Source organism: Cibotium barometz, chromosome 54, assembly GCF_041138505.1.
Source record: "Cibotium barometz isolate CiBa-2024 chromosome 54, ASM4113850v1, whole genome shotgun sequence".
Classification (NCBI taxonomy): domain Eukaryota; kingdom Viridiplantae; phylum Streptophyta; class Polypodiopsida; order Cyatheales; family Cibotiaceae; genus Cibotium; species Cibotium barometz.
In genome coordinates this window covers 32,926,484-32,938,946 of record NC_141099.1, presented here as the reverse complement: position 1 = coordinate 32,938,946, position 12,463 = coordinate 32,926,484, and the positions used below count along the sequence as shown (strand labels likewise).

The 12,463-nt window shown below is 48.3% G+C and overlaps 1 protein-coding gene across 2 annotated transcripts in view; it reads right to left on the bottom strand.

Annotated features, from left to right (window-relative positions):
• The window catches only part of LOC147608059 (5'-nucleotidase / magnesium ion binding protein), a 57,280-nt gene that overhangs the window by 37,561 nt on the left and 7,256 nt on the right, over nucleotides 1-12,463 (bottom strand). For both annotated transcript variants that reach the window (XM_086789935.1, XM_086789936.1), the window contains exon 4: nucleotides 3,804-3,927. In XM_086789935.1, the coding sequence (XP_086646061.1) occupies nucleotides 3,804-3,927 (124 nt within the window). The remainder of the gene's footprint in view (nucleotides 1-3,803; nucleotides 3,928-12,463) is intronic.

Genomic DNA, 12,463 nt, shown 5'->3' with positions numbered 1-12,463 from the left:
TGAGATCAACATCAGCTCCGAGTAGATGGTATACCACTCTCCAAAATATCAAGCATGGGGCTACTGAGTATGGCCGAGAGGTCTCCCTCAACTATGTCACGTGGAAAGGTACCTCGATGGCAGTGGAGCATGTCCTAGATCTGGAGCTGATGAGGTGATCCTGGTCGACCGGGGGGGGGGGGGGGGGGCCGGGGCGTCGGGCACGCTGGAGCCCAGAGGCTCAGTCCGAGGTAACTCCTCTCGGGCGAGGTAGATCAAGAGCAGCTCGTGGAGGGTCCACAAAATCCACTATATCAGTGTCCTCCACCTCCCGGGTCCAGAAGAAACTAGTGATGGTTGGCAAGGGAGGGAGGGGGCAGGGTGGCTCGGGCCGAAGCTCTCTCACGAAGGTGTCCGTGTCAGCGGAGCTCAAGCAGGAAGAGGCCTAGGCAACGCTGGTCCTGGAAGTCAATGATCTTGGAGAGTGGACCAAATCCCTCACCAAATAGACAGTGAAACCTCCCGCGGATCTCATAGTATACTAGGCAACGGCATATGTAATGCTCCTTCGTCTCAACCTCTGTGTAGCATAATCGGTAGATCCTCTCCTCTCTGGGTCTCCATATGAGCTTCCCGGATCTGAAGATGCGCTCACCTCTACCTGTCTCCACTCTGAGGCAGTGGGAATTAAAACTGTATCTTGCCAATCGCAATCCACAAAGCATGGGACATGTGAACACTCAAGTAGCCCGGCTGCTAGATGAATCCATCCTCAGTGAGTGTGAGGATGTGATCTCTGTAGAAGTGCAACTTTGTGGGGAGCTCTGGAGGTGTCATCCATGTTTAATGGGTGTAGAGGCTGAGAAGATCTAACCGGATAACCCGGTTGGTATCCTCGTGAGACAGCCGGAGAAAAGGGGAGTCCAAACTATACCGAAGGGGGGGTAGGTGGTCGGTCCATGCGGAGTCCATATACTGAGAACCAAGTGGAAACTAGTGCATACCATACTCCATAGTGGTCTCAAGTGCTAGCTGTCTTGAGGACTCCAGGGCAAGCCTCGGGTACCTGTGGGGATCCACATGACTCATGCGAGGGAGCCATGTCACTGCCTGGAAGAGTGCATCCACTACCATCGGGGCTGCAGCAAACTCTCCCTGAATAATCTGGTGTGGGACTGACGGTTTGCTGCGGATCGTACGGGAGAACATGACCTGAGGCCTATCAACTCGCTGCCAATCCTCATCGGATAAATCTGACCCCGAGAAGGCTGCTCCATACATCAAGGCTGGTGTGACGAGGGTGTCAAAAAGCCATCCCTTCGTCCAGGGTTTCCTGGAAATGTACTTGGAAGCACTGCTGCTCAAGTAAGCTCAAGGCTGCCTATCCCCGTGTCAAATTGCCATGTGCTGCGGGAACCATGGTAAAGCGTGCGCCACTAAAAGTGACACCAAGGTAGACATAGGATGAGACAATCTCCAGAGGATCCCCTCTATATGTGAAGCTCAATCTGGATATGAAGGGGCGAGAGGTATTGAAGACCATTACCTTGGTTTTACCAAGGTTAACAGAGACGTCCCGCTGAGTGCAAAAGTCATGTAAGAAATCCAACTGTCCTGAAGCCCCTCGGCTCAACCCGAGAGGAGGACGATGTCATCTACATAAAGTAGTATGGGGATCAATATGCCTGCGAGTGTGGGACCAGCTCGAGATCTCATCAATGTAGAGGCCGAAAAGTGTGGGTGATAGAGGGCAGCCCTGTGTCACCGCAATAGTGCTGGAAATCTCCTGTGATGTACCTCCTGGGGCTCTCACTCGTCCGGTGACGGACTCATGGAGGGCGATGATGCTCCAAACCATGTCAGTTGGGACTCCCATTTCTTGTAGATGGTGTAGGAGGCGGGCTCAAGGTACACTATCAAAAGCTTTGCGGAAATCCACAAAGTAGCAGTAAATCCTCTGATGTCGTGCTCAACCCTCCTCGATGATGGCACAAAGGGTGAAGATGTAGAGTCGCTCCTCCGAAAGCCAGCCTGTCCTGAGGGTCTGCATCCCTACCTCTCTGCAAATGAGCTGAGCTCCACCTCTAGCACTGATCCATACAGTTTGGCCAATGGGTGGCCAATCATGATCCTCCTGTAATTATTAGGATTAAGTGGACCTCCGGCGGCTTTGAGGATGGGGTGATGGTGTTGGTGGACCAAGAGGGTGGAAATCCTTCACAAAGGACTCTATTGAACATGTAGGCTACTAGGGGCGCCAAGATATCATCGACATACGAGATGTACTCAGTAGTGTGTCCCTCATGATCCTAGGCTCACCCTAGTTTCCTCCAGGCCTCTTTGAAGTTTGGCCCTAAGAAAAGTCAGTAGAACTCATCCTCTTTCCGAGCATAGAACTCTCGTTTCTTGCATTGGGTGAGCCGTTGAGAAATTTGTTGCGCTTGGCGCTTTGTGATTTGCCCAAGCCGTATCTCATGCTTAAGATGGGAGCGTGTGGCCCAGCATTCGTCATCATACCAACAGTTCTGGGGCATGGAACCGCAAGGTGGCTCAGCAGTAGACCGCCACATGCAGATGAAAGAAGTGGTGGTGGATGTGTGGAGTATGGTGGTGAGCTGTGACGTGAGGGTGGATAGGGGGACAGTAGGCTCCACATCTTGGTGTTGGTGGTACATGTGGTTGGAGTAAACAAGGTCTCAAGCTCGTGATCAAAAACGACCTGGCTGTAATGTGAGATGGGGAGTGGTGGTGGAGGGACGGGTGGTGTGCAGGTAAGAGTGAAACAGAGGTAGGCATGGTCAGCTTCAAAAGGGGGTGGCGGGATGGAGAAGTCGGGGAGAAGCTATGCTAAAGCTCAAGGTAGTCCGCGTTGCTAGTACCTCCTGAGTGAGGGAAGGAGGTGAGGGCGCCGAAGGAGGGCCATTGGGACATCCCGTTGTAGATAACGAGACCATGTGCAGCTCCCAGATCTAAGAAATATCTCCCATACACTGTGACGTCCTCACGGTCCTGTGATGATCGCCGCAGCCCCGTGTCAGTAATGTCCAGCTCTTGTAGTTTGATAGGGTCATCTAGATCGAGTAGTGGGACCTGCTGACTTCCCGTCCTAGCATTGAAATCCCCGCGCAGGAGGACTCCCCCTAGCTGTGAGAACTCCATGATATCCCCATATAATGCTAAGTACGGTGACTAGGCATGCTGTGCGGCGTAAGGGGAGTGGCTTGGTGCAAAATAACACACAGCAATGTGGATGACTCGCAGCTCATGGCCTTTGTGACAAAGAGGTTGAAAGCACACAGCCCCAACAAACTGATCTGGACATCTAAATGCCCTCACCCTTCCCCCCGTGGATGAGGACTCAACTATGGGCCATGTGATATAGGGAGGAGTACACTCAATTCAGGAACCAGCCTAAGTCTCAAACCTCCTAGAAGGTCTCATCATGGTTTTACATAACAAGAGAAAATGTTAGTTTGAATCATGGAATGATTGCTCATGTTATGATTCAAAGCTGGGAGCTGTTCCCTAATATGTAGATGCAATGCACCATCGTTTAAAGGCTAGAAGCTGTCTCGCAATCTATAAATATCACACGTCCTCTCTTCTGCCATACCCTTTTATTGGTGCTTTCTCAAGCCATTATTAACCTAAATGTCTCACTCTAAAGAAAAAAATTTAGTGCAAAAACAATGCTCTGAACCTGCTCCAACCACTAAGGTACACAGTCAGCATCAGTTTTTCTCAGCTATAAGCTTGTATATGAAACTACCAAGTGATTGGAAAAAAACAACAATACATGACACAATGAAGGACCTGTTCTTCACCTGTAAAAGTTGGAACAATTGATCTACACCATCACGAAATTCAATCACAGCATTGGCAACTGATTGTACAATAGCTTGACGATTAAGCCCCCCTTCAACAAGTAAGGCATGTGTTTTCTCCCACCTAATCTCACATAAACCCAATAGAGCATATATGACTCAGACCCATAGGGAAAAAGATGAATCTCAAAGTTGAATGAAAAATCTTGGTTGCTCCAATGAACCTCTCTCTCTCTCTCTCTCTCTCTCTCTCTCTCTCTCTCTCGCATGGGCATTTCGAGGCCTACACACACGGGGGCTTGGAGAGTGGGCAAGAAAGACAAGAATGGAGGAGAGAGCTTGAAGGAGAGAACTCTCATTTTACGCTTTCCCACCTTGGAGGCCAAGAAGGAGCGTTCCGCCCTTAAGAAAACAGGCATTTTTTAGGAGATGACCTCACCTTGGCACAGCTAGCACATATGAGGGAGTGCATGCCGGAGATTAGGGCAGCCATAGAAAAAGGGAAGCTAGCATTTTACAGAGGAGGCAGAGTGGTGATACTAGAGAGACGCACCACTTGACGGTGCGAGACCTATGGGACCAGTCTAAGACTTGCAGTATGGAACTGCAACGGAGCATTGAGACTGGATGTGGGGCCTTTGAGGATAGCTTCAGAGACAGAGACATCATCTTCTACTCGGAGACGCATCAAGCCCCAAGCAGCACATTACCGAGAGTGGCGGGATACAGATGGGAGACGACTTGTAGACAGGAGGCCCGTTCGAAGCATGGTGCTCGGATCTGGAGGAGTTGCAGTTCTTTTGAGAGAGGAGCTTCAGCCACTCATCCATGTTATGCGCCGTACATGTGGGTTAGAGTCAGGGCAGATGAGGGTAGACCCCTATACATTGCTATATGTTACTTTCCACCCAGCACATCTCATTATGCAGCGCCCAAGGGGCAATCTCCATATATGATTCTAGATGAGGACATATGGGAGTTTTCCAGGGAGGGAGATGTTATCATACTTGGGGACTTTAATGCTCGAACGGCTCAGTACCAGACCTCCTCCTTTGACACTTCGGATGAGATGTTGAGAGAGAGAGATGTGGAGGAGATGTGTTTGACCCAAAGATCACAGGATGAGGTGGAGTGTACTGAGTATGGGAGATACCTCTTGGAGATGGGGACTGCACATGGGCTGGCCATTTTAAATGGCCTAGAGAGGTATCCACTTGCTAGTTGCTTTACTTGCTTTCCACACAGACATGGGGCCAGCACAGTGGATTATGTTTTAGCCTCGCCAGCCTTCATCCCGAGTATCCAGGATTTTGCGATTGGCCCCAGGCCCATCGGAGTTACGGTGGATCATGCACTTCTCTCCTTTACGGTGGATTTCCACTACAGTACCCGCCAGGTTGGGCAGTCCTCCTATCACCCGAGATATACCTTCTGTAGAGAGACTGATGGAGTATACACTGCAGAGATCTACAGCTTGTTGAGTGCAGAGGATCCAGAGAGGCCATTAGCAGAGCTCACACAAATTCTGACAGAGGCTTTACATACAGCTGCAGCAACAGCCTTCCCACACACGCAGCCCACAGTAGGACCACGTCCTGGGAGCATGCCCCAGAATAGTTGGTATGATGATGACTGTAAGGAGCTCAAAGCCCGGCTACAGAGAGAGGTGGCCACAGGTGTTACTACATATAGACAGTCACGCCTCATTCGGCGGAAGAAGAGAGCATTCTTAGCTCGGCTGGAGAGAGACATGTATCAGCTGTTTTTGAGTCAGGATTTTGGGGAGGCCTGGAAATTGCTCAGAGAGCACCCCCCACCTCTGGCCATTACCTCTCCAGATACATGGGGCGAGTATGCAGCCTCCCTCTACACAGTACCAGAGCAGCCACCACTACCAAACCCTCCAGAGCCCTGTCCACCCACTTCTACCTTCTTCACAGCAGAGATGGTGAGGAGGGCCATCGACAGATTGCATACAGGGAGGGCATAGGATCATGAGGGCATTGTAGCCGAGCATTTCATACATGCTAGAGATATGATTGCAGACTTGCTAGCTCTCATGTTTAATAGAGCCATGTGTGAGGGGTTTCCTAGGACTTGGAGTACTTCCACGATTGTGCCGGTACTCAAGTCTGGAGATCCGAGCCTACCGACTAACTACCGCACCATTATGATTGGTCACTTGCTGGCCAAGCTATATGCCTCTATTCTTCAGCAGGAGTTGAGCAGATGGGCAGAGAGACAAGGGGTCCGAGCTCAGGGACAGGCCGGTTTCAGGAGGAGATTCTCTACTTTGGATCATATCTTTACCCTCAGGGCTATCATTGAGGAGGGCAAAGCACATGGGAGGAGGATCTATTGTGGCTTTGTCGATTTCCGCAAGGCCTTTGACACAGTGCCCAGAGCTAGACTGATGCGCAGCCTGCAAGACTTGCGGGTTCCATGTGAGCTCATTTGGGGTATTATGGCATTTTATGAGACAATCGTTGGGCAAGTGCGGACTTCAGTGCGTCTCTCCCAGCCAAAACACTCCACTACAGGGGTGAAACAGGGCTGCCCACTCTCTCCGACTCTATTTGGACTATACATTGATGAGATCTCTGATTATATTGGGACACGAGGGAAACCCAGTTGGCTTGCACTTGGATACCTCTGCTCTTATATGCTGATGATATTGTGCTTATAGCAGACTCACCAGAGGGTATGCAAAGGCACTTGGATACTTTACATGCTTATGCACAGGACAGTGGGCTCTCAGTTAACCTTGGTAAGACCAAGGTTATGGTGTTTAACACTACAGCTCAGTGGGTCTGGAGATCAGCACCTATTTTCACATATGGGCAGGAGACAGTGGAGTATGTTGACTCATACACATGTCTTGGAGTTCGCAGTATGGAACTACAATGGCATGCTGTGGTCGAATCCAGGAGGCTTGAGCGAGATTCTCACCGGCAAGGATGTCATTTTTTATACAGAGACTCATCAGAGCTCTCAGAGGGGCTTACCATACATAGCCGGGTATGAGTGGGAGTCAACTTTCCAAGGCGAGACCCACACATCAAGAGGAGTACGTGGATCTGGAGGGGTAGTTGTCCTTTTTAGATCCCATCTTCGACGGATTCTCAACATCATCCGGAAGGATAAGGATGCACGGTATCTTTCGGTGCGGCTACAACTTAGCAGTCACAAAGTCATCCACATTGTTGTGTGTTATTTTGCACCACGCCACTCCCCTTACGCCGCACAACATGGCCAGTCACCGTACTTACCATTATATGGGGATATTATGAAGTTCTCTCAGCTGGGGGAAGTCCTCCTGCTCGAGGATTTCATCGCCAGGACGGGGACTCAGCAGGTCCCACTACTCGATCTGGACGACCCTATCAGACTACAGGAGCTGGACATCACTGACACAGGGCTACAAAGATCATCACAGGACCGTGAGGAGGTCACAGTGGATGGGAGATATTTCTTAGAGCTGTGAGCTGCACATGGTCTCGTTATTTAGGATGTCCCAATGGCCCTCCTCTGACGCCCTCACCTCCTTCCCTCACTCAAGAGGTGCTAGCACCGCGGACTACCTTATGGGATCTCCGGCTTTGGCATACCTTCTCCCCAACTTGGAAGGGTATGGATGAGCTGTCGGCTGCTTGCAAAGGTGGGAGGCTGGACCAGTTCAAGGCGGCTGGACCAAATCAGAAGCGGCTGGTCCAGATCTGACACAAACGCAGATTTTTGGACGGTTTTATGCCCACGACTGCTGGCCGACCAGCAATCGGCCAGTTCTACAATATTCCAAGGCCTATAAATAGGCACACATGCTCATTGTAAAAGGCATTCAATCCTCTAGGGATTGGGTCTCTAGGAGTCCCATAGGGGGACAGTTTTGGGTGATGGTCCCAGAGCTTCCGCATGTTACATTGGTATCAGAGCATCAGGCTCAGCAAAGCTAAACACTGATTCAGTCCCATATGATGGTGTACAGGTCCAAGGTACAGGAAAGTACACGGATACGAAGCCCAAGGCAAGGAGCACAGAAGCGAGAAGAACTCCCAGGAGGTTTGTTGGTGGTGTTCCACAAAGCCAAAGGGGATGGCAGTCCTGTGAGCCAGATAGGTTCTCGGGCAACGGTCCCAAGGGAGGATTATCCTCCAAGGGCGATGTGAGAGTGCAAGACTCATTTCTCAGGAATGAAGACCAAGACAGTGTTCAGAGTCAGGGCAGGAATGGATTGTGGAGGACTAGATGGAACAGATGCATAGATCTTCGTCTGAGAGAGTGGTTTGGAGAACGGGCCGGACTTTCAGAGAAAAAGGGTTGCCAGGGATGGATGGATGACAGAGGGACTTCGGGAAAAGATTAGGGATGATGACAGTCATCCAAGAGCATGTTGGAATCCCGTCATCAAGTTTAGCAGAGGGGGATGTCATGTGCATGATCAATGCCATGTACCTTCTCAGGGCTAATCCAGAAAGGGGCAGCAAGTAAAAGATCAGTAGAACTAGGATTTAGGAGCATCTGGTGTAGCAGAGGCCAGTGTGGACTTGTCGCAGGGGCATGGAAGGGTATGGATGAGTTGTCGGCTGCTTGCAAAGGTGGACGGCTGGACCAGTTCAAGGCGGCAGGACCAGATCAGAAGCGGCTGGTCCAGATCTGACACAACGCAGATTTTTGGATGGTTTCATGCCCAAGACTGCTGGCCGATCAGCAGCAGTCGGCTAGTTCTACAATATTCCAAGGCCTATAAATAGGCACACATGCTCATTGTAAAAGGCATTCAATCCTCTAGGGATTGGGTCTCTACGAGTCCCATAGGGGGACAGTTTTGGGTGATGTTCACCTTTTAGAAGAAGGCAGCCTAGGGCTGTATGTAAGAGTACCTTTTTGTACTATAACAATATACTGAATTTCCAGCACATCTCTACTCTCTCTCTATATCTGGGTTTTGCATCAGATGGTTTCGAGGAGTGTTTAGGGCTGAAAGAAAGACTCCCAGAGCTTCCGCGTGTTACATTAGACGTGCACCTGCTTTATGCAGCCAAGGCCGGCAGCAATCTCGAGGCCCGCGAGGGTAGCTTCGTGGCGGTATGGGACGTCACGAGGTAGAGATTGGTCGGTACATCCAGCTAGTTAGCTCAGCTCGTGGCTCGGTGGGGACAGCCAAGACTTGTGGGTTTTGCCCACGGCTGTCAAGGTTGGGAGGTGAGTCAGGCCTGCACCCCCTTCACGTTGCTTGGCTTTGTTTTGCAGGTTTCGAGTCTTGTATCGTGAGCGTTCTACGAGGTGATCCTTTGGGGGTTTTGACAGTGGTACCAGAGCAAGGCTCGAGAACGAGCAAGTCGGTAGGTAGATAAAAAAGAGGTCAAAGAAAAGGTATGAGTTTGAGTAGACTGCTGTTTTTTCGTGCATACTGCTGTTTTTTCAGATTTCAGCATGTTATATTTGCATCGTTGGAACCTGTGTTGGGGGTTTGGTCTTGTAAAGGGTCAATTAGTTGCTTGAGAAGAGCTTTTTGATTGGAAAGGAGAGAAGCAAGAAACTGCTGTGATTCAGCAAGTAAAAGAGGAAAAAAAGATGCCGGCTGTGTGAACAGCATGAGAAAGAGAGAGAAGAGGCGAAGAGATGTTGGCTATGTGATCAGCATGAGAAAGAGAGAGATGAGGCGTTTGCAGCCAGCTGTTCGTACTTGGGTGGTTGCGCAGCCCTTGTGAGGGATGGAAGCAGCCGACAATCCCCATGAACCGGGCAGGTATGAAGCGCTGCAAGTCAGCGATCGCTGTACTGCAGAGAAAAAGCGACCAGCGATCAACCGAACAAGTGGTAGCCGCTTTTTTGACGTTTTTAACCTTGCGGTTTCTTTTTTAGGCCGTATGCTTTCTGTTTTTAAAACGAAACCAGAGTTTTTTTTTTACACGCTTCGTGTGGGTTTTAAATGAACGCAGGCAATTTTTTTTTTTTTACTCTATAAGCATGTGTTGTTTTAGAACAAAAAAAAAAAGCATGTAGATTATTTTAATTTCTATGTGACTTGTTTTGTGTCTAGCTTATGTGTTTTTTTTTACCAAGCTTTATGGTTTTTTTTTTTTAAGCCCTCAAGCATGGTTTTTTTTTTTTTACACAAAAGCAAAGCTTTAAAGCTACACATGCTTTTTGCGAAGGCCTATAAAATTCGCCTCAAGAGGGCTTCTTGCCACACTCCTCGTACTCTCTAGCACTCTTCCTTGTACAAAGCGAAGCTTTTCTCTCATCTTGCCCTCTTCAAGATGTCGACCCAAGAATCCGAGATGAAACCCATTCCCGAACGTGAAGACTGCCGGCTACGGAGGCCACCGATGGCGATCTTTTTGACAATTTTGTATCCAAATCTGATTTTCAAGAGTTTAAAGTTGCTTTCGAAGCTTCTTTCTCGGAACGTCAAGCACAAGTCACCGCGCAGATGTAGGCTTTACAGAATTCCATCTCTTTATTGACCACTGCCCTATCTACTCTCTCGGGTATGGATACCTTGGCATCTGCTTTAGGCCCCAACATTACTCCAGAACAGTTTGGAGGCGAGCAAAAGCAGCGTACCAAGGAGATAGTGGACACATGGCTACATAAGTGGCAGGTCCATTTCCAGTTTCATCCATATGACGATGGCAAAAAGATTCAGTTAGCAGCAGGTTTCCTTTCAGGCAAAGAACTCAAACCTAAACCAACAACTTGGGCACAGTTTGAAGAAGTCTTCAAAAAAGAATTCCTCAAGAAGGAGGATGACTATGATATCGTTGCTCAGTTTGCCAGTTTGACCATGACCTCGCAGAACCTCACTTATGAGGTCTACCTCCAAAAATTTAGAGACTTGCAGATGAAAGCTACGAAGATGGATTCTACTACTCTTTTGGGTTTCTTCGTAGCCGGTTTACCCAACTCGTACCACTTACAGGTTAAAAACAACAAATGCAAAACTTTGGACGAGGCCATTCATTCTGCTCGTATTTATGACGATACAATGGTCTCTTCCAAATCTAAACCCGTGACCGTGCAGGGGAACAAGCACAAAAGGAAGTTCTCCGCACCGATGGCTAGCACGACTGAAGGAAAGTCTTCGGACCAACCTTCGAAGAATTCTAATTCGACCCCAACAAAGAAAAACCATCTCCTCAAGGCTTCGAAGCTCAAAAAGGAGGGACGTTGCTTCATCTGCGAAGAAAAAGGACATATGCGTAACGAGTACCCGAAGAAAAAGAGTGCAAAGACCAACGCAGGACCCAAGCCGAAGGCAGCTAACCAGTTGACTTTAACAGTTACTTCAGTCACTGTACTTTATTGCCCTAGTTTTTGTTCTGATTGTATGTTCAACTCTGAAGTTTTTGGCTTGCATGATCTTCTCCGAGTTTATGGAGAAGTGCATGACAATAGAATCCACATTCTTCTGGACCCTGGCAGCTCACACAACTTTGTTAGTTACAAACTTGTGCAAAAATTGGGTCTGGACACAACACCTAGCCATCATACCTACGAGGTACGCCTACCTGCGGATCGGCAAGTATGGGATCGAAGGTGGAGAAGGTACCGATCCGGATTCAGGACTACGAAGATATTTTGGAGTGCTATGTTATGCATGTAGAGCATGTAGACTTGTTATTAGGGATTGAGTGGTTTAAGACCCTTCAGGTTCGGATAGATTGGTCTAGTCATATTTTTTCTTTTGAACATAGGAACACCCAGTATTGTATCTTAGGTGATTGTATACATCCCTCCCAAGGACCTCTTGTAAATAACCTTGATTTTGGAAATATAATGGATTCTTCTTTGTATAATGCTTTCCACTGTGTCTTAATTCCACTTTCTTCATTTCTCATACCTACTATGTCAATGAATTAAGTGTGTTTGAAAGCAAAGAATTAAAGAAGTTACTTGATTCATTTCAAGATGTATTTCCTAAGGAGCTACCATCGGGCTTACCACCTAAAAGGGCAGTAGATCATCATATTGACCTGGTCCCTGGTGCTCAACCTGTTAGTATTTCACCTTACAGGATGAGCCAAGCTGAGGAAGATGAGTTGGCCAAACAACTCGCAGATTATTTGAGGATGGGCCAAATCCGTCCAAGTAAATCACCTTGGGGTGCACCTGTGTTACTTAGGAGAAAGAAGGACAACACCTAGAGAATGTATGTAGATTACAAGAGATTGAACAAGCTGACAATTAAGAACCGTTATCCTCTCCTAGATCAGATGACCTGATTGACCGTTTAGCCGGAGCAAAGTACTTCACAAAGATAGATTTACGTACTGGCTATCACCAGATACGTATTCATGAAAGGCACGTCGAACGAACCGCCTTTCGGACTAGGTATGGCCATTATGAGTTTCTCGTATTACCTTTTGGGTTAACCAATGCTCCAGTCACTTTTCAGCAAATGATGAACGATCTTTTTCGTCAACATTTGGGAAAATTCGTGGTTGTGTTCCTCCATGATATTTTAATATATAGTCGTACTCTTGAGGATCACGTTAGACACCTCACGATTGTCTTAACTATATTAAGACAGAATCGACTGTATGCTAAATTAAGTAAATGTGAGTTTTTTATGACAGAAATCATTTACTTGGAACACAAGATCACTAGAGACAGGTTGAGCATTGACTATGACCAAGTTCAGAAGGTTCTGGCCT